Source organism: Onychostruthus taczanowskii, unplaced genomic scaffold (assembly GCF_017590055.1).
Source record: "Onychostruthus taczanowskii isolate IOZ18803 unplaced genomic scaffold, ASM1759005v1 scaffold65, whole genome shotgun sequence".
NCBI lineage: Eukaryota > Metazoa > Chordata > Aves > Passeriformes > Passeridae > Onychostruthus > Onychostruthus taczanowskii.
Genome location: NW_024504233.1, coordinates 1,263,285 through 1,288,749, shown reverse-complemented (window position 1 = coordinate 1,288,749; position 25,465 = coordinate 1,263,285). Strand labels below are relative to the sequence as shown.

The 25,465-nt window shown below is 39.4% G+C and overlaps 2 protein-coding genes across 2 annotated transcripts; one reads left to right on the top strand and one right to left on the bottom strand.

Annotated features, from left to right (window-relative positions):
• The first annotated feature begins 630 nt into the window (after positions 1–630).
• Positions 631–14,682, top strand: FNDC7 (fibronectin type III domain containing 7). Its single transcript, XM_041420652.1, has 12 exons — positions 631–693; positions 959–977; positions 1,962–2,216; positions 2,881–3,141; positions 3,638–3,895; positions 5,173–5,427; positions 6,119–6,376; positions 6,817–7,071; positions 7,949–8,203; positions 8,754–9,014; positions 9,601–9,630; positions 10,161–14,682. Exons 1-12 carry the CDS (start codon positions 631–633, stop codon positions 10,196–10,198), a joined length of 2,208 nt encoding a protein of 735 aa, XP_041276586.1. The 3' UTR covers positions 10,199–14,682.
• Positions 14,683–15,231: 549 nt separating this feature from the next.
• PRPF38B (pre-mRNA processing factor 38B) lies at positions 15,232–23,795 on the bottom strand. The gene is made up of 6 exons (XM_041420653.1): positions 23,430–23,795; positions 20,058–20,126; positions 19,622–19,773; positions 19,478–19,538; positions 16,703–16,926; positions 15,232–16,450 (listed from the first exon to the last, which is right to left on the bottom strand). The coding sequence occupies exons 1-6, from the start codon at positions 23,706–23,708 to the stop codon at positions 15,595–15,597; spliced, it is 1,641 nt and encodes a 546-aa protein (XP_041276587.1). The 5' UTR covers positions 23,709–23,795; the 3' UTR covers positions 15,232–15,594.
• Between the last annotated feature and the right edge of the window lie 1,670 nt (positions 23,796–25,465).

Sequence of the window (25,465 nt, the reverse complement as noted above, 5' to 3'; positions counted from 1 at the left end):
TGAAAACGGCCCCCAGGTTCCCGCTGACATGCGTGTAAACCACCGAGCAAAGCACTGTCGGGTCGTAGAACGACAGCGGCTGTTGACGCCTGTAATCGTCTGTCAGAGGTTATAGTTTGAAGGCATAAAGTTGTGTTCTCAAAGGGGAACCAGCAGCAGGAACAAATACGAAGGAATGCGAGGAAAATTTCTCTCTCCACAGCGCCAGGTATGAGGAAGAATAGTTAGTTCCCGGTCTGTATGGCGGTGTGCCATTCAAAGGGCAGTACGATGAGGCCATCATACCCGACAGAAAAGAAGACACTTATGAGTGGGCAAAAATGCAATAGACAATGAGCCGAAGAGCAAACTTCATTTAGCTTAATTATTTTGTGAGTCTTGTATAAACCATATAACAGAAGGGAAGAGACGCCCACCAGCCATGCGGCCACAAGCCGAGCGCTGTGGTGGCCCGGTGTCCCCGGGGTCTGGTGGCCGCTGTCCAGCTGTGATCCAGCAGGGAGGAGCGGCCGGCCCAGCGCCGCCTGCTCTGCCCCGGGGCTGCGCCTGCAGTGCCAGCGCGGCTGCGAACAGCGCTGCGCATCGGCCCCAGCTCGCCCCCGTGTGAGGCTGGAGCGGCGCTCCGACAAGATGTGCGGTGCAAAAAGTAAATCATTAGCCTTTACTGGAGTGCTTCTCGGCTGCCTAGAAATGGTGAGTGCCACTTACTTGCTGTAAAGCTATTTTTGCTTGCTAAGGACTTACTTGCTGTAAAACTGTTTTAACGTCGGTACTGTATTCTTCGGAAAAGTAAACTAAAAGTTAGGGTGGAGCACTATCAAACATCCGCTTCCACACTGGTATTCCGTTACTATCACAGTGTTGCACTGTTTACATATGAATGAAAAATACTTTCAAAGTGTGTCAACAATTGCAAACGGGATTAATAGGCATGTTCAGAGGGGGAAATGCAGAAAAGCAGTACAGTCTGCATACCCGTACCAAATCTCATTGGTTGTGTACACTTTCCCTGCTTAAAGAATCTGAGCAAATAGATCATATCAGTAAAATGTGTTAATAAACATAGTATTTTAGGTTGTATATATATAAAAAACAGTATGTAAATGTTAGCACTTAGCTGAGCAACTGTATATAACACTTGCTCAGGTCCCCCAAATCCCCCATGAGCTACCTTGCTATGAATGATTTTGCCACAAGGTACCTCCTTCATCCCAAATACTTCTACATTCCTTTTCTTAATTTTATGTGGGATGTACATTTATTTTATCTTTTTTCTCTTCTAGTGAGTGTTTTGCAGCCTTGCAACGTGTAATTTCATTATAAATTCTGATTTTAGTGTGAAAATCCTGATTTCTAAACATAAATTACTCGTGGTTAAGAAATACACTGGTGTAGCTAGTTTTGTGTCTGCAGTACAAAAGAGCTCTTTTTGGATGGCAGAGCATAATACCAAAGCATTGTTAAAATATTTGATTTGTCATGTTATTGAATACCTAAGTATATCTGCTCTGGGCAAGGGGTTAGGTGAGTTCTGTGACCCCTTCCAGACTAGATTATTGTATGTTGCTTTGATGTAGAAATGCCTATGGTTCAGCATCCTATTTCAGACTCCTTTGTATAAACATGCACTTCTTCTTTGTATATTACTTTAGTTAGTAATATAGTTAATTTGCTCTGAAGGAGAACCTCTCAGTGAAACCTAGGTTAAATAATGGTCTTACAGCAGTGATTTCAGAGTATTAGAGTATTTTTATGGAAAGATTGAATTTGGTCTAGGATATCGCAAGACTCTGTATTTTGTTAATGTTTACTGAAAGTCCATTTAACTTAAATTTTAATAATTCATAGGAAGTGTAGACTATTTGTCCTACATTTTGTCTTTGTGAAATGTTCAGAGCATGCAGTGTTCCACAGGAGCGTGTTTTCCCACTGCAGTACATCTATCATTATTTCCATTTTAGCTCCAGATATACCTGTTATTGACCAAGCTTATTCAAAACTTAGCAACAGCATCACAGTGGAATGGAGAGCGGTACCTGGGGCTACTAATTACATGCTGACTGCACAAGATGGAGATTCCTTTGTTGAAACTCTAGTAAAAAATTCTCCAGGCACAGTGACGGGACTGAAGCCTGCCACTTCGTACCGAATCACTGTGAGATCTATAAATTCAGGAGGAAAAAGCCAGCCTTCACCTTTCAGAAAAGTAAAAACAGGTGGGCTTTCAAAATCTTATTTCAAATTCTGTAGTGTTATTATAACATAAGGCATTCATGCATGTGCCAGTCCTGAATTATTATAATCTTTATTTTAAATTGTACTCATCACATTCTTCTTTCAGTTTTCGAAAACTAGAATTTAGCCATCTGACATAATGACCAGGACAAAAGTCTGAATGAATGATTTACTTTATGATGATACAGTAAGTTAAAAGTTCATCTGGGAGTTTCACTCGAATTTCTATGAATATATGTATTTTGCTTTAATAAAAGACATAACTTGAAGGAATAGAAGAAATAAAGAAATAACCAAAAGTATAAGATAGGAAGACAATGTGAAACTTAGAGGACAGGAAATGCAGTATCTTCTTGGTGATTTTCATTCTTCAACATATGCAGCCCTTCTCACTTTCTGTACAACTTTTGTTCTTTGTACAACTTTTATTCATTTCACAAAATGTGCAATACAATAATTGTTGTGCCAAATCACTTTCCAGATTTGTTCTGTTGATCTTGCATTAATTTCTTTTTTCTGGTTTTGTTGTTACTGAATTTGTCTCTCAGGGTTAGTGATTGTTTTTTCTGATATTCATTTCAAATTTGGCCTTTTCAAGCTGTCCTACTGCTAAGCCAAATGCATAATTTTGTTCTTTCTCAACAGTCCTGGCTGCTCCGATTCTGTCTGTTCGTTCTCCGAGTTGTGGCTCCATTGCAGTGAGCTGGAAAGCTGTGCATATGGCAGCTGGATTCTCTGTGTCACTTGTGAGATCAGATGGTTTGGGCAGAATGCTGAAGCAGAACACCACCAATACCTCCTTGATATTTACAAATCTAGATCCAGGAACTCTCTATACTATCAAGGCTTATGCCTGGAATGCCAATGGGATGCCTGGAGATGATTTCACGTATAACCAAAGAACAAGTAAGAAATTTTCCTTTCTGAAACTAAGTCAGCATTCTAAAAACAACATAGCAACAATATACCAGAATATTTATGTGTATTTGTGATTGTATTATGTTTTTCAAAGATACATTGAGTAGATTTTCAGATCGTATTTTTGCCCCATCTCAAAGTTTATGAATGCTCAGATGACATGGCTATGTTTAGTGAACATTACTGAGGCAAAGATAGCAATTACTGTCACTAAAGTTGTACTTAGGACAGGTCTGGATAAGAGTTACATAAGCTCAGATTGATTTGGAGGACTTTTCTAATTGTGAGAAGCAAATATTCAAATAAGCTGGGAGTTTCAGCCATGGTCAACTAGAATTATTTCTTTTTTAAAATGTAATGTTAACATAAATGAGGGTACTGTTTGCACTCAAAAAATGCATTTAGTTTGCAAGTTGTGAAAGAGATCATGTCTGTAGGCCATAATCTAAGTTATATTTATGTGTTCCAAATCGATATACCATAGGTCCTAATGCACCAGTGGATGTTAAAGTAGCTTTCAATAGTGGTGCTTTAAGAGCTGCTGTCTCTTGGACGCCAACAGAAGGAGCTCTAAGTTACAGTGTCACAGTCTCCAGTGGACTCCTGAAATTGAGGTGTAACACATCTTCTGCTTCCTGCATGGTGCCATCCCTCCAGTGCAGCTCTGAATATTATGTGTCTGTCACAGCATACAATGATGCTGGATCCAGTGAACCTACTGATGCAGTAAGCTTAAAAACGAGTATGTGTCACTGATTCTGATGTAGCTTATGACATTTTAACATCTGCTTCTTTAATTTCAAATGTAAATGAGTCCATTTACACCAATTCACAGATGATTTCCTAATAGTTCTTCTTTTGAACTTTGTTCATGAATTATGTCATATACTTTTCTATTGGAGGGGTAAGAGCCTAAACATTCTTCATATTTCTGTGACAAAAACTTGCAGTGGTGGAACAAATTTGTGAGGAAATGGCATTAAGGACTGTCTCTGAGCATAGAACTGTTCTGGGCCACGTCAAGTTGTTAGTTAGAAAGGGGATCAACAAAAGCACATTTATGCAAAGTAACATCACTAGACTAAATCAAGAAACCATCAACCATATTCAGGACAGTAGCTTGCTCAGCTCAGCTATAGCACCACTGCAATGCCAGAGATTGTTGTTTCCTGACCTGTTAGATGAACTGCTCATGTAATCAAAATCTCAACAATTTATTTTTTGTTATATGCTACTTGAAATACACAACATTATTTACTTAGTTATTTGATGTTACCTGCCTCATTTTGACTTTTGATAGGAGATCAATCATCAACTCTGTGTTGCATCTAACACGATGAGAGAGCCTTATGCAAGAGACAGCTATTAAGCTGTGGGCTGTAATCTCAGCCAACACTGCTTCAGCTAGATCACATATATTCATTGTAATAGCAGCAAGCTGCACTTTACTGAACTAGAAAGAAAGTAAATGTTATTTAAACAGAAGCAGTTTGCAGTTTAATGTGGCATTTTGGAATGCCAGTAGAAAGGAAACCTAAGCAAAGGACAGTTCTACTCAGACACAGACAGTAAATGTTACGAAAAAATATAAAGGGTTTTCACATATAGAGGCTTTTGGATGCCAACTGCTATTCATGCTAGTATTCCAGTTATTATCCAAACCTACTATTTGTGAGCACACACTGTGCCAGTTTCTTTTGAAATATTGCCTGGTGTCACTTTTTGTTCAGAGGGCTCCTTAAGCAGATATCTCTGTAAACCATGATGGCAGCATCTATTTTGTTCTGTAAAAATCATACCCACTTGTCATCAAAATATAAGCAACAACCTCTGTAAAGGCAGCTAAGTTGCTGCTTTCTTGATCAAGACATAGCAGCTGTTCAAGCTGAGTAGAATAATTCTATATTCTATATAATTCAATATATCCCTGATTTTCCTTTATTCCCCAAGAGTATAATTTCAAGAAATAAAAAAAGAATTGTATTGAGAATGTTTTCTTTTTTTAAAATGTTTTTTCAGTTCCTTGTGCACCAGTAAACATATCAGTTGAAGAGGATGAACCTGGTCACTTGCTGGTATCATGGTCTAGCGTCAGTTTGGGTCATTATTATGTGGTTTTTGTGAAGAGTGATGATGGCTTGGAAGTGCACTGCAACACATCACATACTCAATGCCATTTCCAGTCAGACTGTGGTTTCACTTATTTCATTAGTGTCTTTGCATACAACAAGGCAGGACAGAGCCCTTTAGGTGACATTCTCAATTATACTACTGGTAAGTAGCCATGTATTCCTGCAAATTCATTTGGATCCTTTAACTGTATTTATGGTAGAGCTGTTTGGACATTTTTATGGAAGATAATGACTTAAACTTCTATTTTTATTCAGGTTTTGGGCATAACACACAAAGGTTGGCAGAGAAAAAGAAACACTTCACATTGCAATTAAACTTAACTTGCATGGTCAAGTGCAACAACATGCATACAAACTTGAAAACGGTTTAACAATTCACAATCATCAGGCAAGGACATATGAATAACACACAGACCTGGCATAACATTTGAACTCTAGTCCTGTCTGGGTTTTTGAGTTTTTTTTTGTTTTACCTCAGGAAGAGTGTACCAAAGTCTTCAACTTCCTCACAGGGAGTTTTCATACTTGGAAAATGAAAAAAATAGTAAGTTCAATGGGGAAATTGAGAAGATTGTTATTTAACCTCTAGACCTTTAAAATTTTAAACCAAGGATATGCATAATTCCTTGTCTGACCTAAACCCTAGCATGTCCTCTATCGATTTGGAAGGAGTGGTACTGAATTAATTTAAGAAGTAAATTTGGGATTCATTAGACAGTTTGCACAGTACTGGTCAGCTTTGGAGAAGACAAGAAGCACACAGATAAATGAAACAAGGCTTTTATTTGCACCAGTTTTCCACTCCCATTCCCTGTCTGCCTTTTTGTTCGCAGCTCCTTGTTGCCCAAGTGACTTGAGAGCCGTGTTCATATCAAGCGACACGGTGCGGGTCACCTGGGCTCCTGTGCGAGGCGCCGACCTGTACGAGACGCGAGCAGCTGGCGGCAGCGGCGCGGTGCTCTGCAGGGACGCGGCCGCGGCCTGCACCCTGGCGGCTCTGCGGTGCGGCTCCCCCTACAACATCACCGTGCGCTCCTTCAGCGAGGCCCGGGGCAGCAGCGCCTCGTGTGCGCCTCAGTACCTGGCGACAGGTAGCGATCGCTCATTTTCCTTTAGCTGAAGGAATCATTGTTATACACCACAGTGATTCGTGGAGGAAAAACATTGCTGGAGTACTAAGTTGCTATTTAACTCTTTTACTTAATTTACTGATAAAAATGTCTTAAAAACCTAAAAACCAGCAACTCCAAAACTGAAAGAGAAGACACTATAAGAAGGTGAACTTAAATCAAATTTGCATTGAAAGCTTCTGATAGCTCCAGTATTTTGAAAATCAGAATTACAAATTATACACAAAATCCTTATGTTGTCTGTTCTGTCACAATTTCTAAATTCTCGCCAGGAGTAAAACAAAGATCATATGCTTTTCTGAAGCAATTTGCCAGTTCTAAGTGGAATTTAATTTTCACACATAACTTATATAGTATGCATAAATAATCTGTTTAAATACTATTAATATGAAATATTTCAGCTCCCTGCAGTCCTGAAATTAAAAATATCTCAAAGGAGGGTCCATCTGTAGTCAGTGTGCACTGGCAACCTAACAATGAAGACGCTATGTACATTGTCACTGCCAGAGGAGAGGCTGGACTTTGGCATTGCACAAGCACCAGGAATTCCTGTACCCTAATGGATCTTCCCTGTGGATCTGCTTTCTCTGTAAGTGCTATAGCAAGATCACCAGCAGGACAGAGCTTACCAAGCTACAGTATCCCTTTAGAGACAGGTATGGGACATTGTATATATATAGTTCAACATACTTAGCAGCATAATATTAAGACAGTTCTACAACTCTATGGTTTTGGCTATTTTTTATTTACAGTATATGCACATTGTACTATGTATTGCTGGATGTCCTTTTCGTAAACCTGTCTGTATCTTCGTGTGTGACAAGGAAGGATCATTTGGCAGTTGTCTCATACTGAGAGGCCTTAGTGCAACCAATTATGTTCTGGCACAGCTAACTAAAATGTAATAACATAAGACACTAATGCAATGCATAATGTCCTTGTCAGCATTTTGATATTTAGTACTACCAGGAGAGGCAATGAGGTAATGTCCATGTCAACAAATAAGCAGTTGTAAAGAACAGATTAAAGAACATCCTACCCACTATTCCTGCTATTAATTTGCTAACAGGTTTTGTCCTCTACCACCTCTCCAGGCAGAGATTAATATACACCAGGATCTATTTTTAACATGCAATTTGGCTGCAGTCATTTTACATTGTAGAGACTTTAAACAGAGACAGAACTGGACTGAGATATATGATTGAGGGGTAGAGACAGACCCTGCTTAATTAAACTACAGATGTACTCTGATATTCTGATGAAAAATCTTAGTAATTTTTAGAATCTTGGTGAACAATCATTTTATAATAATTCCAGGGTTCTAACACATAGAGACAAATTGACCTTACATTAACATTCTGCTTGCTAGAGGCTTGTCAGCAGAGTCAACTATTTTTCAGCATGCCGGAAAAATATGCACTTCCTCATTCCTTTAATCTTGATCATGTGCTATTCTACCTGCAACCCTGCAAATACCTTCCATTTTCCAGGTACAAAACACAAGTCACTTCTCTGTTTTTTGCTCTCTTTCAGCTCCTTGTTGCCCTAATGACCTGATACTAACTCAAGTGACACAGTCGGTAACCAATATCAGCTGGTCTGTTGGGAGGGGTGCACAGACGTATGTAACAACACTGGAGTCTCCAAAAGGACAGGCAAAGTGTCACACACTTCAGACCTACTGTCTCCTGGGATGTATCACATGTGGCACCAACTATACAGTGTCTCTGAGAGCAATCAGTGAGACGGGTTTGACATCCAGCTGCACCTTTCAGGGATATTCTTCCAGTACGTAAAGTGTAGATGCAACTGAGAAGAAAAACACTCAATATACAACATACTTTGTGAGGTGTCCCTCTCATAAAAACAGCACAGCTGAAATTCAACACACAGCTAATAACATCTGCAGTTCCCTCTTTAAAAAAATGCACTTCAGATTATTTTCATATAATCAGGACTTGTTCTTATGACAGCCATCAGTTGGCCATATAAAGAATTTCTAATAATTTTGCTTCAGAAAGTTTTTTAATTTAAATTATGCTATGGCATAATTAAATTTTAGAGAACTCAAAAGGATTCTGGGCATTCTAAGGTAGGTCTTAAGCCAGGTGAGAGCAATAACATTCCAAGATATAAAACAAAGACTGAACTCCAGCTCCATAAAATGACTAATAAAACTTTTCTAGTTCAGTTCAAGAATTATTTTGGCTTTGTGAAAGAATAATTTTCTCTTTAAAATGCTGGTAATCATAGTAATCTGGTTTAAACTGAAATATAGAAATTTACAATATACTGTGAGTTTACAAAATTAGCTCATTAATGTTTCTTACTTTCTTAGGTGCTTGCTGCCCTTCTGGGGTGAAGCTCTATAGACTCAGCAACACTGGCATCAGGGTGTTCTGGAGAGCTTCTGATGAAACAATAAACTACAACGCTGATTTACGTGGCTCAAAGGGAAATTTCAGCTGTACCCCCAGCTCGGGTCTGAGTCACTGCGATATCACCAAGATACCTTGTGGGGATGTCTACACTGTGCTGGTAGCTCCAGTGACCAACAAGGGGCCAAAGCTCACATTTTGTCCTAAGAAAATATATTCAGGTAGACCTTAAATTTATTTGATTTTTTGTTTTGTTTTGTTTTTTGCATGCTAGATGGCTACAATGTAATCCAAAGTTATGCAGGTAAAGGTGGCATGGAATAGAACTTTTCTGCTCTACTGTTGACTGCAGAGTAAATTTTATGAGTGCAGTCTTGCAATATCTGTGATGGGAATTTCACAGCAGTATTTTGGGTCTGGGCACACTTATCTGCACAGATGCCTCCTAACTGGATCACCCATATCCTGGTGAATATAGAAAACTTAATGTGCAGTTGGGAGGTTAGGAATGGTTAGAATACAGAAGCAAATAAATGAGCATTTTGTTTTACGTATTTTTTAAATAAAGAAACAAATCAATAACTGCAATGAATCACTCCTAATAACATTTTTTAAGTAAAAATTTTTTAAAGGGGGAAGAAATTACTTTGCCTTTCCCAAGGCATGGATTTAATCCATTATAAAACTACTGCCATCTGATGGGATTGCATAGTAGTATAGATGGACTACATACTGCAGACTAATAATATTTTGCAGCTTACAAAATAACACTTCTAACACTTGCACCACTGTTTCATGTAATTTCAGTCACCTGTTCTGGAAGCTCTGTTGGAATGGGTAAGAGCAGTACATTCATGAAAAATTCATGAAGTTTACAAAATATTTTTACATAATCTTCAAATAAGATGTATATAACATATAGATTTGATAGTCAAAGCTTCTGGTAGTGTTATACAGGTTTATCTCATCCCCTCCCCCATTTTATAATGTATAATTTTAAAAAGCCAACAAAACCTTACCTATATTGTGGCCTGCATGCTATCATACATGGTCACAACACTTACTACTAATCTTATAGCAAATAATAAAAGGTAGGATTATCTTTTATAGCCTTCCTACATCCCATTACAAATGAAACTAGGTGGCACTTCTGCTTTTTATTTTCGAAAAGGTTAAAAAAAATCCCCAAACGTGTGGCTTATCTCAATCTATTCTACCTTATTTCTTCTGGGTTTCAGCAGGATAGTGTTTTATTTGCCTATGTAAACTGCTCAAAACAACTTCAAAAGCAGCCACTGAAAAAGAATTTCTCAAGACAGTTGCTTTTCCATAACTGGAATTGTCCTAATTTCCAAATTCTTTTCTAGTTATTTATAGAGGAAAGAGCAATGCAAAACACATCTAGATGAAATTCTGGTTCAGCTAAGGAGGTAAGTTATAAGAATCGCAATTCATATTAGAATGTATGATTAAATCTTTGGGATTGGAGGGAAATGTTTCACCAGTCCTGTATATCATAAGTGGTTTGTTAAAATCCATCATATTTACCTGTGAAATCTCTTGTCATTTATTTCTACTAGCATTACTGATTTGTCCTCTCCTCCATTTGTAACAACCTTCTTTCACTTCATTAAACCTTCACTTCACTATGCTGTATTTTCCCCAGAAAAGCCCTCAGAATCCAAACAGATAAAAATATTCTTCACCACTCGTTTACTTTCTCCTGGTGTTCTGGACTATTTTCTGCTCCTGTCTCAGAGGAATGACAAGAAATTGCTGCTGACTTTTTCCCTAAGGTTGATCTCCTTTTTGCTGCTGTTCACCTACTGCTATCCTGGATGTTAAGATTGGTCATAACACCATTCTCTCTAAATGTTATTTTCAGTCTTTTTTCCCCTGAAGCTGGAAAGACACATCTGTGCTCAAGTGCGACATTCACAGCCGCTTGAGGACTGGGAGCAGGAAAGCTGAACACCTAGCCATGTCTGAGACCTAATCCAGGCAGGACCTTCTCTCACACTCCACCGTGGTTACTTTTTCAGCCAACTTTGAAAGCAAGGTTTAAGGTCAATGGTTCTACAAACACTTTAACAGAGTCTTTGGAAGCTCATGTGTACAAAGGTATCCAAAGACAACAGGGTTTCTAGCACTATTTTCAGCTTACAAAAACAGACACTATCCATTCTGGAAATTGCTTTTGTTCAGGGAACACATGAGGTGTTAAGTGTCTCAGCCAATGCTTTTGATCACTTCTGTAAAACCTCAAGGGAATCTCATGCTTCAATAAGTTGCTTGTACATGGCCCAAGAATTGTAGGCTGTTTCTTAAAACATGATCTGCATTTAGTCACAATCAAACAAATCTTTCTTTAGGAAACATTATTTAAAACTGCTCTGCATTAGTTAATAGAAAGTGGTCTTATTTGTTACTTAATAAAAAAAATTTAAACTCTTCTTTTTTGAAGGTTCTATGTCAATATTTCTTCTTTGTAGACATCATTACCAAACACTGTCACCACAGTGTAAGTGTTTAACTGGGTTTGTCGAGATCTAAAGCAATTGGTTTCTCTTGGAACTAAATTCAAGCCCTGAACCACTTCTCACCTAAGCAATTCTGATAATTCCATGCTCTAATAGTAACTCTAATGTACTTTAAGCCATTCTAAACTGTTGGTTTTCTTAATTCTCTCTGGTGTACAGCCCTTAACATTTCAATTACACACTACAAACAACAATGTTGTAGTACTATTTTCATCAGCTCCTCTCTCTTTTGTCACTGAAGTATAATTTTATCAGAATGTATTATTTGTATGTCTATTGGTGGAAAAAAAAAAGGCAAAGAGCTGAAGAGAAGTAATGATTTCAAGAAAAAACTACATTGATTCAGTTCTAAAAAAGTGGGTAGCAGATGTATACAGTTAGCAAAACAGGGAGGAAAAGCAACACAATGAAATTGAGCCAGATTTCACAACGCCTACTCTGGCAGTGTGTAAACTCAAGGTGTTGTTATTCAGGCATTAGAATTGTCTCTAACACTTAACATGGCTGATATGTGAAACAGAATTCACATATTGAACAGAACTGGAATTCACTGAGCTGATTGAAAAATTTGGTCAGGATTGGTCGCAGGTTTTCTCCAGACTGAGGTAAACACACTTTTATGGATCACGCTGGCTTCAGACCACAGGAAAGGACAATTAAATGTCACATTTTTGTAGATGCTGTTTCTGTACTATTTATTCATATGAAGCTCTGGACTTCATGAACCAAAAAACTCCAAGCAATAAAATTCTCAACCGAACAAACAACAAAAATCCTACCAAAAAAAACCCCAATCAATCCAACCCCACTGTCTCTTGAAAGAAGACTTGAGAACCAAGAAAATTCCTGGTGAAGGCTTGGAGGTAGGCAGCATATGGATATGCTAAAATGGATGCTTTGAGAGCAGCATCTGTGAAATCATGTGGACTAACAAATGAGGTGATTAAAACCCCCTAGGTTATTTCACAGTAATTACTTCATTAATGCTTACTTAATAAAAAATTTAAATTCAATTCATAATAGTAAAGATGTATTAGTTGGAATTACACAAATATGAACACTTGCAAAAAAATTTGTATATATTATTTAAAATACAGTTTGAAACTTCATCTGACACAGAACAATAGTTCAAAACTTGGATTTCAATCCACTGAAGGAACTCGCAAAAATCTACCCTTCAGCTCATTTCAGACGTGACCCAAATTTACTGAGATTTAGTGTTCTACCACATCTAACTACTGCTGGTGAAGAGTAAAAGAGATACAATGAGAACCGCATTGCAAAACATCGAAAGTGGCACTTAAATGCTGTTTTACCCTCATTAATAGCTGGTGGTCATGCAGGCTTAAAGCTATGTGTGCTTCACAGTGGGGCAAAGGGTTCAAACACCTAAAGCCACTAGAATTCATCAAATTCCTTCAGGTTCCCCTAGAGGGGAACTTGTATGCTGTAGGCTACTAATATTACTATTCCAGTACTTAGCATTGGAGCCACAGGAAATTTCCAAGAGAGATGAGGCTTTACCAGGATAACTAACTACCCTAGCTGTTATGGACACGTGGCATACCTATGGAAACTTTGGGTTCATAGTGCTTCGGTCATGGTCATTTACCCTGAGAACTGCAGTGAGTGCACAGACTGTGAGAGAACAGCTCTGCAACCACAGCTCCTCCAGCCAAAACTGGCAAATTTTGTTCTAATGCCCCTGAGATGACTGTCCAGTGCTGCACTGCAACAACTGCACTGGAATGGGCAGCACTGGCGCCTCCACTAGCTCACCCCTGCTCATCAGAGCTGCTTTCACAGGCCTGCAGCTCCTGCTTTTTAAAGAAGGGCACATGAAATAATAAAATGGCATCAGAAAGACAAAAAGGAATTAAAAGAGATCCTGGATACAAACTGAAGAGCTGTATGACAGTAAATCCCAAGGATAATTTTAGACAGGTGTCTTGATTCAAGTAATTTCCACAGGTCTTAGTTGGCAGTGAATATTGCACTGTCCATTACCTGCTAACTCAATCGATTGCATTAAATTCAGAGGTCAAAAAGGACTACTTGTAAAATAGGAAAATAAAAGCACAGTTCTGAAATTAAGACTTGTAAAGAGATACTGGGAGGAGCCACTCTCTACACAAGCTGTATCAAAATATTCACCATCTTTGTTGTAGTGAGACAGTGCTTGTCAGGTCAAAGATTGTCTCTCAAATACCTGCATTTTTCCCTGCAAATGAACTCTTCTTTCACTGTACTGCCCAACAGTCTCAGAAGAGGAAGAGCCCTGAAGGAAAAACTGGAAATCAGTAATCCATTTTCCCTGACAAAACACTGGTACTGCAGCCACTCTGCCCAAGAACATATTTGTTTCAGAGACTGAAGGTTAAAAACAAGGCCAAAAGAAGCCCTCTAGACACAAACAAGATAAATTAAAGTTGCCCTCACTGGACAGAATCCATGCAATCTCTTGGCAGACTGCACAGACAGTTCTAGTAATCTACTAGACAGGGCATTTTTTTTTTCTTCTCCAGTATTTTGGTTTTACACTGCAAGGGAATGAATTTGTTGAAGCTTAAGTTTTGTTTCAAGTTCAGACTTAAAACCAGGTAACACAAATATAAGCAGACAACCGTAACAATGTCAATACTAAAAAATGTTGATTACTAAGGATCATGGTGATAAAGACCATTACAGTTCAGAAACCAGGAAGAAAAAAATTAGCTTCTTGGAATACTACGGAATGAAGTACACTGTTGAAAGTCTAAACACTCTTTTCACTGGATGTTTAAAACGAAACATGCCTAGAGGACCTGTATCACACAGAAGCAAAAACAGGCAAAATACTGTATTTCTACCCTCAGGTTACTTCATGATTGATTCCCACTTCATATTCTTCCTATCTTGGGGCTGTGGCATTTATTTTGTTTGCTACATCTTCGTTGTAAGTTACTTATTACATAAAATCCCTTATTCACACAAAGTGTCACTTCATCTAAAATGTGGAGGAACTGAAGCACTCTTTAACTGGCAATGAACGTGCAGGGAAAAGCTGACACTCAATACAAAGGAATTAATTGAGAGTTTATTCCAGATGGTTGTCCTCACTTAGTATACAAGTCATCAGAATAATCTATGAAATAGACTTGGACTTTAATGATATGATCTTTTTCTATAATGCATTTTGGTTTTTCCTTCTAACAACCTGTTTAAAAAAAAAGTCTGCCAGATGAAATGTTCAGCACAAACTGTGATCTTTACTATTTGTAGAAAATATGAATTAAAAAAGGACACTATCAGTTAATTCTTATTTTAAATGTTTACACTTATAAAATGCTTTGGAAGCTTGAAACTTAAATCCTTTGTGATATTTTTCTTCTTCCTACCTCCCTCTTCCCATCTTAAATGCCTTTATTAGCCCAGGATTATCATAAATGACAGAGTGCAGCTGCTTAAAAACATTAAAGGACCACAAATGGATAAACTGTTTTTTTTAAAAACAAGGAAGCTTACATGGATTTTCTTCAAACAAAATGCATAGATGGCTACGGTACTCATCCGTCAACCTTTACAGTGTCCGCTTGAGGTAGCCCTTCTACAGAGTAACTAAACAAGCCCCAACATAATCTAAATCCTTGCATCAAAACCACTGTCTCTGAAAGTCCACTCAATTTAACACCACTGGTGATCAACATAATACATTTTAAAAGCTTTGGACAAAACAGCAGATACAGTGGGCATAAATGTTAGTTCTAAATCTGCAGCCCTCAATGTACATTGTACGCACATAAATATCTCAGCTATAATACACATTCCAGATCCATCCCTAAAAGCCATACTATTATGGAAAGCACAGCCATGCTAACTTCAGGATACAAACCATAATTCCACGTCTACAAAAGGAAAGTATAATTAGTGGCAGTTTATTGCCTCATACAAATTTAACCAACATGGCAACCATGCCAAAGGAATTAAAACATTTTCAGGACATATGTACAGACTGTACATTTCAGAAACATCTGAACAATAAAAATGCAAGAACAATCTCGGCATTACAAATTAAACTAAACAAATGGTTTGAAACCGTCAATGCATTGAATGGGTTTACAAAGGCACTTCCCTACCGAAAATAGGAAATGACAATCTGCAGCCTAGAGGGAGGTTGGAGAAGAGTGCTCATCAACTACTGCACAATCTCAACTTTAAGAAAAAATAAGCAGGATTTAATCAAACATTTATAGGATTCAATGTGATCCACTTTTGAAAGAATTCACACAGTCTCATCTTTGTTTTTCTGTTGCTTTTCTTGGCTCTCTCGTTCTGTACTTTGGCTCCTTCGACGATCGTGTTTGTCAGAATGGTCCTTGCTATCACTGTGATCATGTTTGTGGGAACGTTCTTTGCTTCTGCTACGCTTCCTAGATTTTTCTTTGCTTGGACTCTGATCTCGTTTTCTGGACTTCTCAACACTATCTGTTCTTCCTCTGCTTCTGCTTCTACTTCGTTTATTTGACTTCTCCTTATTTTCATTTTTATGTTTACTTGATTTTTCTTTGCTCCTGCTTCTGCTGCGCTTACCTGTGTTCCTGCTTCGGCTCCTACTCCTATGCTTTCTTTCCCGGCTTCGACTTCTACTATGCTTTCTCTCTTTTTTGGAATCCCTCTTATCGTCGCGGTGTTTCTTCTCATCTTTGTCATCCTTGTGTCTCCTCTCCTCTGTGTCACCCTTACTTTTCCTTTCTTTTGACCTTTCTCTAGATCGATCTTTTTCCCTCTCACTACCTCTTTCCTTATCATAATCTCTCTCTTTTTTCCGACTCCGCTCATTTTCTTTCTCTCGCTCCCTATCCCTGTCTCTTCTATCTCCTTTCCTGTCACGACTTCGACTCCGGCTTCTGTATCTGTCCCTGCTCCTGCTTCGCCTCCGTTCCAGTGAGCGATCGGTACTTCGAGATCTCCGCCTTTCTTTTTCTCTCTCCTTTGCTTCACGCTCTAATCTCTGCCGTTCTCGTTCTCTTTCTAGTTCTCTATCAAAACTAGATGATCCATGTCCTTCCCGATGGTGACTTCTGCTTCTGGATCTTCTGGGAGACCTCCTGGGACTGATGGATCTTGGTCTTGGAGACCTTTTAAAATAAAAGACATTCTATATGAAACACCTCCTTCAATAGTTAAGAAATCCTCTTTCCAATTTATACTTTACAGACAGAGCTTGTCTTTAATCTTAAATACAAAATATCATCTGATTATTTTAATCCACTAGCATCCATAAACTGTTGCCTTAAAACCTTTTTCAGTGAAAAGACAACATGTTGCAGGTAATAAGTAGTTCAATATTAAACTTTTAACATTCATTTTAAAAATAATGTTTATGTGACCTTGAACGTCTACGTTCTGCATGCCGGTCTATTTCTTCCATCCCCTCCTTGCCATCTTTCTTGATTTTTCTAGGTCTGCTTTTAATCTGCTGGTCAATGGCTTTCTGGACTGGCACAGGAATTCTTGGAAACAACGTGGAAAACCATTCAAGCTTAGTGAGGAAGGAACGAAGCATCTCCCCAATGGTCATAACGCAACCCCCACCTGCCTTCACGTCCAGGTCCTGCAAAATACAAGCAAAGAATATCCTGATGGTCAAAAATATTCTTTACTGATTAAAAAAAATGCTGCTACATTACTGTCCTACTGAAGTCTCATGATTATGAAAGTTTACTTGTCTCATATTCTAATACATTTCCTTAGAGAAATTCAAACTCTGCACCCTTTGGATTTGGCAGAATGTTACAGATAGGGAATGGGACTTAATATATATGCATGCAGGCACATACTAATCCTGCAGCCATCTGGATGGTAAGGGACTGTCGATGAAGAGATTAACACAAAATCCCCTTACACAGTCTGGTTATATGGTATGATCTTGCATTGTACTAAAATGCCACAAAGTTGAGAAGTCCTCTGAAACTACATTTAATACTCCATTTTGTGGATATACAACTGTGTACCATCATACCCAACCCTGTGGCCTAAATCATTTATGAACTACATCATTGCCTATCTAAAAATGATCATAGAAAAACCTCTAGTACAAAATGGCATCCTAACAAAATTGGAAGCAATAGCAAACCAACTGCCATGAAGCAGTGAGGTTTCTAATTTAGAAATATGTAAAAAAAGAAATAAATGAACAAATAATTGGAAACGCATAATCCATGATGACCATTGTCTCTGAAAAGGGTCATTACCGCATGAAGGCCTTCTTGCTATGCCCTCTCACAGCTCAGGACATGTTAGTCAGCTATTGTCAGTCCCAAACCTATAGTGCAAGCACACAAGGAAAGTGAGATTTGTTATCTAAACAGGAAGAGAAAATCTGAACGTAAAACTGCTTGCACTCACACACATTTAAGTGTTCAGATATACAGTTTTTCCAAATATAATCGCTGCAGAGATCTAAAGAAGAAAAAGAGGAGTTAAACGTAGCACCTGGAGAGTACGTACAGTTAAACAAAATAAACATAAGAAGCATTCTGAAAAGTAACTCTGTGTCCTGGGAAGGTTTTCACAGCAGCATGACAAAAGATGAACTGCTTCCAGATTTTTAAGAACTGGAGGGGAAAAAAAATCCTGTAGGTTTAAATAATTCCATATATAAAAATTTGCTTAATCCTACTGAATTTGACCAGGACTGGTAAGAAACTTAAGCAGCCTCAAGCAGTTTTTCTACATAACACAAAGCTACTGATAGCAGCTGGGAAAGAAAGACTAATTCCAAAATTATAGTGGGAGATTTTAAGCAACAAGAAATAAACACATCTTGACACCCAGTATCAGCAAGAACTGAAATGTATAAACTAAAAAATATGCTTTGAATAATGAACCAGTTAAGACCTGCACAATGCATTGTACTTGCAACTGCTTTACTGTCCTTGGAATTGACTTCGTGGGACCCTGAGAATGAAGCCACCCCAACACTTCTCAAAAATTACAGTCCAGTGTTGTGGAAAAGAATTCATATCAGCCAGCCCCAGCTGGGGGAGAAGGACATTGCACTGATTCAAGTCCAATTCGGCTTCATTTTTGCTTAAAATCTACTACAGCATGGGTTTACCTGAAATCACCAGCTGTTTCCCTTGCTCATTGTTTTTGATACTTAGCATGAAAGAAGCCGTTTAAAATAAATACACTGCATTGCAGTTAGATACAGGTATAATTAACAATATTTTTAATACCAGTATTTGGACATCATTTGCAACTACAACATTTGAAATTTCTTCAAGTAGATGCCTACTGTCACACAGAAGTGATCCTTCCTGCTCTAGTCTTAAATTTAGGATGGAATTTCAAACCTGCTCAATAAATCTTAATTGCAGCAGTACGTAGCAAACTGTGTATTCAACTTCATAGCCCAAGAAACCTCATCCACCAGCTCCCTACTGTTTCTCCAAACAGTAAATGAGGACTAGGATAGCAAAGGTATTCTCCTATCTGACTGCATAATAATGCATCCTTTTTACTGAATTTCTTCAGTTAGCAACTCATCTCTTTATCTACCCCATTAACAAAGACATTAAGATTCCAGAAATAATGCCACCTTATGCAGTAATCAGGCTTTTTGCTTCTCCTCTGAAGAAATCCTGGGTTTAGTTGTTCCAGGACATGAATAATAACCACACAGATTTCTGGCAGAATTTTCTAAGGTGAATGTTGGTTTCTACCACATAGCTCCCACTCTCTCTTATGTGAGCACCAATTCCCCTATCCCAGTAATAAACAGATAATACAAATTTAGCACTCGCATGACTTACTACACCTTACCTAAAAGTAACTATGATTAAAAAAAACACAGAGAAGACTCATTCACACAGCCTGCAGTCTGCACTCCGATGCAGTACACCTGTTCCACATGATTTTGCAAATCTGACACAGTAACATCTTAACCAATGAAAAAATCTGTTAGATATTCAAAATCTAAGAGAAATCACCCAGGTCCCAGCTCGAACCTGTTTCCTGCACTAATTAACATACATAATGTAAACAAGAACATCACATTGCAACATTCAAACTACAGAAATCTCTATCAAGCAATGCTTAAACCTAAAGAAGTAACATGAAAAGAAACAAAAGAAAATAAATTATTACCCTCGCCGACATACCTCTTCATCATCAAGAAAGGATTCAAACCAGTCCCATAGATCTGTAGGTGGCTGTGTGTACCTTTAAGCACAGAAACAATATAAAATTTTAATACAGCTTTCTGCATATTAGATCAGTCATTGGTTGATGACATTGATACTTACCTAATATACATAAATCCAAGAGCCCTAATGTATGGGGAGTCTGTATGAGTGATAAGACCCATCACTTGTTTACGGGTGAGCTTCAGTGTAAATAATTTGTAGAGCAGACAAAAAGCAGTAGACACAATTCCTCCAGTTCCAACACCACGCACCTTTCAAAAGCAGAAAGTTAGGTGAGGATGCAGGAAGTCAAAGACATTATCCCAAACCTACAAAAGAATATCAGAACTAACACAGGATAAAATCTAAATCTACAAAGCTATGTGGAAAAAGGAACACTACTTACATCCACAGCTTTGGAAGCAAGAAGTATCTACTCTTTGTAATAAATATTGTATACCTAGAGACTGAGCCAACATACAAGCACATTTTATCTATGCTTTGAAAAGTTATTTACCAGACAGAAAAATTTAAGAAGGCACGTACTTCTACTTACCCCTCCACACATCCCTGTCTGGCCTGCTGTTTTTCTGCTGCCCTTTTCCCATGGTTCAACATGTGTAACCTGAAAGGGTGAGGTGGGGGACAGGAGGAAAGAAAGAAAATGACAATTACAACCTCCATAATGTTTAGGTGACCACACAAGCCTGATTTAACAATGGATATCCTAAACCAATCTTAAAAAACTGTCTTCTAGCAAATTCAAGATCAAGTCTGCTTTGTCATTACAGTAAAGCAAAGCACTTGGCTATTTTAATTACCACATTAAGAAATTACAGCCAAAATCTTGAATGAAATTTAAAACAAACAAATTCCATAACCCCAAAGGAAACATCCATGCTTATTCTATACTCCATGAACGTTCAAATACTTTATGACTAAACCCCACCATTACTATTTCCTTGGGTGATTGAACAACTGCCTTTATTTAAACCACCTCCTTACAAGTTTAGTGATAACTGCTGATGACAGCTACAAAAGTCAAAATATACAGTCTCATATTCCTAAGTCTCATTTTTGAAGTAAACTAACTAGAGAGTTCTTTTCTTTATCACTTATTATTAAGGCAAAAGAAATGTGTTTATCAAGAGTGGTATTTTAACATAAAGTCAATGTTTCTTCTCTTAAGACTGCAGAGATGTAAAATTGCCCAAGACAAATCTTGTGAGATACGTTTAGGGATGAGTGCACAAACAAAATTAATCAACACCATTCATAAAACTCAACAATTAGAGTCATAAAAAGCTCAGAACCACATAACTGCCATTTGAAATTCTGAAATTCAGAGAAGCAATATCTGGGTCAATAAACAAGTGTATTTCCTAAACACATCAATTTAAAATATATGTAAAAGACAAAAAAGGATACAATGGTGCTACAGTGGATTGGAAATAAGAGTTCATGCTGTACGGTACTTCACAAATTAAGATTCTTTAACAGCACATGAAATAAACCAATTATGTACACAATCACATGAAATCAGAGACACACTAACAGCAGAAGTTGTTGAACTGTTTCTTTGGGTTCTTTACAGTTGCTGTCTTTGCCAAACAGGAAATATGAGAGATGCCAATACTGTAGAATTCAAAATCCACTATGACTTCCTGTACTGTTAGCATGAGAAGTTCATAAATACTACATAAATAATACTGCATATCCTTCTGGTTATATAGTATTGCCTCTCACGGGAAATGAAAAGTATTTTTTTGTCAAAGGTTTGAGTATAACATTATCACAAATGCTAGTCTTCAACTTTAATTACAGTCAATGTAAACATGCTGGTTTTGACAGGTATCAATTAGAACAAACAACAAAACCCTGAAAACAATATTCATTTCAAAAAGGAGTAATTAATGTTTTGATCCCACAAAGACTGCTTTGTATGCTTGTTGGAAATACACAGATGAAACGAAGCTGAGGACATGCACATGGTGTTAAGGTCAGGGATAAAGAAAGAGGAAGTCCTGCACTTCGCAGATACAGAACTGAAACAGGAGCCCAGAATTACAAATTAATTAAGTCAAATATCTGCACACAATCCCTATCTCCAAAGATGGTCCTTATCACTAGCTGCCTGTTTGACTTAGAATCACCTTTGCTCATAATCCAGTGCCCAGCATTCTAATATTTTCTAGAAGAGCCACTTGTTTCTTAGACAGACAAATACATTTGAAGATACAGCTGTTATGACAGGTCATTAAAAAAAACCCCAACAACTCATTAAAAATACCAAAACAAAACTACAACTACCAAAAAAAAAAAAACAAAAAAAAAAAAAAAAAAAAAAAACCAAAAAAAAAAAAATAAAAAAAAAAAACCACCCCACAGCAATTACTCAGGAATCTTAAAACATGAAGAGAATTCAGATCTTCCTAGTATCAATGAAGCAGCTTTAACCGTCAGATTAACTTCTCCCTCACAGCCGTTACTCATGAGTGAGTACAGGGCTGAGTTTTCTCTTTATTAACTGTCAAGATCAGTAAATAAATCAGATCAATATGCAGGTTTTTAATGGCTTGTCAAAATTCTTCCCAAATTTAAGATAAAAGCACTTTTGGAATGAAACAGTAGGTCAAGCAAATGAACTATGTGACCTACTGCTACTGAGCTCTACCAGTACAAAGATGACGAATTGTACCAAATACTTTCAGTGAATCTGAAGGGATTCACTTTAAAAATAGAGTAAGCTCTCAGTTTTTCTGAAAATATGTTTCTTTCATAACTTTTTGAGCTCTAAAAATCAACTGCATAAGTAAACTCCGCTACTTTCCATTCAGAGTCATGAGTCTCTCACACATGCAGCATGTAGTAAATTAACTGGAGAGATGCTGCCGACAATATATGTTACACTAAGTATTAGGAGAAATAAATAATCAGCTCCAAATGACAGAGCACAGGCAGAGAAATGCTATCTTTACATGAAAAAAAGAGTAGCATAAGTAAGTACAAACTGCCAAAAATCTCGAAATACTGTGGTGGAATTCTTTTTCACAATTATGGTGCCTTAAGTAACTTGATTTGGCTTGTATAAATGAAACAAAAAGGCTACCTTTACTTTCTATTTTATTTATTTCAAATATACTGGAACCCACCAGCTGACACATTAACATTATCAAGCAAAATGAATTCACCTGAAAAAAATACGCCAATAACGACCAAAACACAGGTGACTAAATGAATTATCTAACTTCGAATTATCTAAATTTTGGTCTCGTTATCAGAACAAAGAAAGTGGCTGCGTTGATTAGCATTAATTATGCATACCTCTACCTGGGAGAGTGGCTTGATGGAAGCCTCGGTGCAAAACTGATTCAATCCTGCTAACAAAACAAGAACCGAAACATGGGTGCCCTGATACAGACCATTCACCTCCCCAGCACATCTTACCTAACGCCAAGAGAAGCACTAAAACGAACTCGTTAAGTCGTAAGCTGAGTTACGGAGGAGGGAACGCTAACGTGGAAGTGAGAATGAACGCCACACGCAGACACCCAGGGTCACCGGCATCCCTGCCGGGTGTTACGGGGCGTGCCGGCGGCTCCGCGCCGCGGGGAGGGCCGGTCTCTGGCGGCGGCACAGATCTGCGCCCTGGCCGCGCTCTCCGGCTGAAGGCGCAGCCCTCAGACGGCCATTTCGCCCCCACCGCCCCGGCTCACGCTGCCCTCTTCGAAACCCATTTACAGCTCGGCAATTCCAAATCCGATGCGGAACGCGCCTTTTTGGTGAGGCAGAGAAGGCAATGCCTTGGATTCCCCCAGCTCAGCAACACAAGCGACACTCACTCCCAACCCTCACCGCAAGATAAGGGGCGAAAAGGCGCGGGCCGCAGCCAAACCGGGCCCGGCGCCAGCGCGGCCCGCGGGCTCACCTTGAAATAGATCTCGTCCACCACTTCGTGGTAGGTCTTGAGCTCGTAGAGCTGCACCTTGAAGTAGGGCGACGATAGGATGTTGGTGAGGATCATAGGGTTCAGATTCATGGTCTTTTCGTTGCCCCACAGCGGTAGCACGTTGCCCTGCTTGCCCGAGGCCGCCGGCTTGGGGCCCCCGCTCTGCAGCGGCTGCTGCACGGGCGGGACGGCGCCGGGCGGGTGCTGGGCCACCTGCTGCCCCTGGCAGTTCGCCACTGCGGGGCTGTTGTTGGCCATGGCGGGTCGGCGCTCGGGGCAGGCGGGCCGCGCACACGGAGCGGGGCCGGCGGGCGCTGCCTCAGCCCCGACAAGATGGCGGCCGGGGAAGTGACGGCGGCACCTTCCGGGGCCGCGTCACCGACCCGCGGGGAGCGGCGGGGAAAGGGCGGGGGAGCTCCGAGCCTTGGCGCCGCCCGCCCGCTGCCCGCCCGGCCGTTTGCCGCGGCTCTGCCCGCCCTCGCCTCGCCTCGCCTCGCGGCAGCTGTGGGGCCCGGCGGGCGGGACATCACCGCCACGGAGAGCGAAGGACTCTGTGACCCGAAGGGGGACAGCTGCTGACACCGTCATACGGAGTTCAATAGATTCATCCACGGATTTAACATAGTTGAAAACTGGTCCCCTCGGTCCATAGTCGTTGGTAACGAGGCCACGGCATAGCTGGTTCTGGTCGCTTCTGCCTCCACGGCAGTGGAGAAGCAAAGAAGTCACAGAATGCCTTGGGTGGGAAGGGGACCTTGAAGACCATCTCTTTGGTTCCAACCCGCTGCCATGGGCAGGGACGCCTTCCATTGGACCAGGCTGCTTTAAGCCCCATCCAGCCTGGGCTTGAAGGGATGGGGCATCCACAGTATCCCTACTGGGGAGGGGGAAAGGAAGAAATGTTGGGCGCGTTCAGCGTGCTGTGTCCGCGGAGGGCAGTGATGGCTAGGGCATGGCCCAGTCTGTTCGCTTGATGCCGTGCTGTGTGTGAGGCCCGCTGCTCTGGCCCGGACCTGGCTGAGCAGCTTCTGAGAACCCTGTCACACACCCAGGAAACAGTAACTGTTCCCTGCTGATCAATTCCAGCTCAACAGCTCTTTCTGAAACTTGCAGTCCTACACACAGACTTGGAACAAGCAGAATTAGGTTAAACAGCTAAGAGAGCATCACTGTCTACATATAATTACTAACAGCAAAGAGAAAATCCCTGGTTTTGCCTGCAAAAGCAAAAACCCCAAAGCCAACATAACTGGCTACATACTTTGGTGTCAGTCTTTAAACCTGAAGTACAAAAGCGTGATTTAGAAGAATTGCCAAAATATTCTAAACATCAAATGACTGTGCAAAAAATTAACTGAAAGTTCAGTGAAATGACTGCAAGCTGTGCCAAAGAATGCTCAGTTGTACACAGAAGGGCTCTCCATTGCTCAGTGCATCAGGAAACAGGTACAGGGAGAAGTTGGTATAAAATCATCCATGGGAATAGCATCTCTACATGCTTAAACTAACCCAGATTTTTAATGTACAAAACAGGAGATAAGTACTGTTGGAAGTAACATAAAAATACCTTCACTCTTCATTACACATTGAAACATTGAGAAACAGTTCATTTTCATTACCCTGGCCCTTCAAGTACCTTAGAGCTTGTGCTATAGCAGAAAAGTGTTATCAGGGCCCTGGCAGCTAACAGTTTCTCTAAGCTGCCTGTTTTGCTATCGAGGCTTTCCACTCCTCTTTTCTAGAAATAAGCACCAGTCATTTTTTGGCCTCCTCCTTCCATCTTGGCTGATTTCCAAAGACATTCACAAAATTTTCATTACTTGCATGGCTCTACCATATTGATGCAGTAAATACCCATTTAACAATCTCATATCAAATCAGAGAACTAATCAGAAAAACGAATTCCAAGAAAGTGATCTTGTTCTGGCAGTAGTAAGCTAGAGCAGTAACTTTTCTTTGATCATGAGTGGTTCTGTTATTGTCGTTTGGAGTACTTAATTTTTGTTGTGCAACCA

Excerpts from the sequence above, each read along its gene's own strand:
- PRPF38B (XM_041420653.1), bottom strand. The coding sequence starts at position 23,708 with ATGGCCAACAACAGCCCCGCAGTGGCGAACTGCCAGGGGCAGCAGGTG. Across the intron at positions 20,127-23,429 it reads TGGACGAGATCTATTTCAAG|GTTACACATGTTGAACCATG; the intron begins GTGAGCCCGCGG and ends TCACCCTTTCAG. Across the intron at positions 19,774-20,057 it reads AGACAGGGATGTGTGGAGGG|GTGCGTGGTGTTGGAACTGG; the intron begins GTAAGTAGAAGT and ends TGCTTTTGAAAG.
- FNDC7 (XM_041420652.1), top strand. The coding sequence starts at position 631 with ATGTGCGGTGCAAAAAGTAAATCATTAGCCTTTACTGGAGTGCTTCTC. Across the intron at positions 6,377-6,816 it reads GCCTCAGTACCTGGCGACAG|CTCCCTGCAGTCCTGAAATT; the intron begins GTAGCGATCGCT and ends GAAATATTTCAG. Across the intron at positions 9,631-10,160 it reads TGGAAGCTCTGTTGGAATGG|TTATTTATAGAGGAAAGAGC; the intron begins GTAAGAGCAGTA and ends ATTCTTTTCTAG.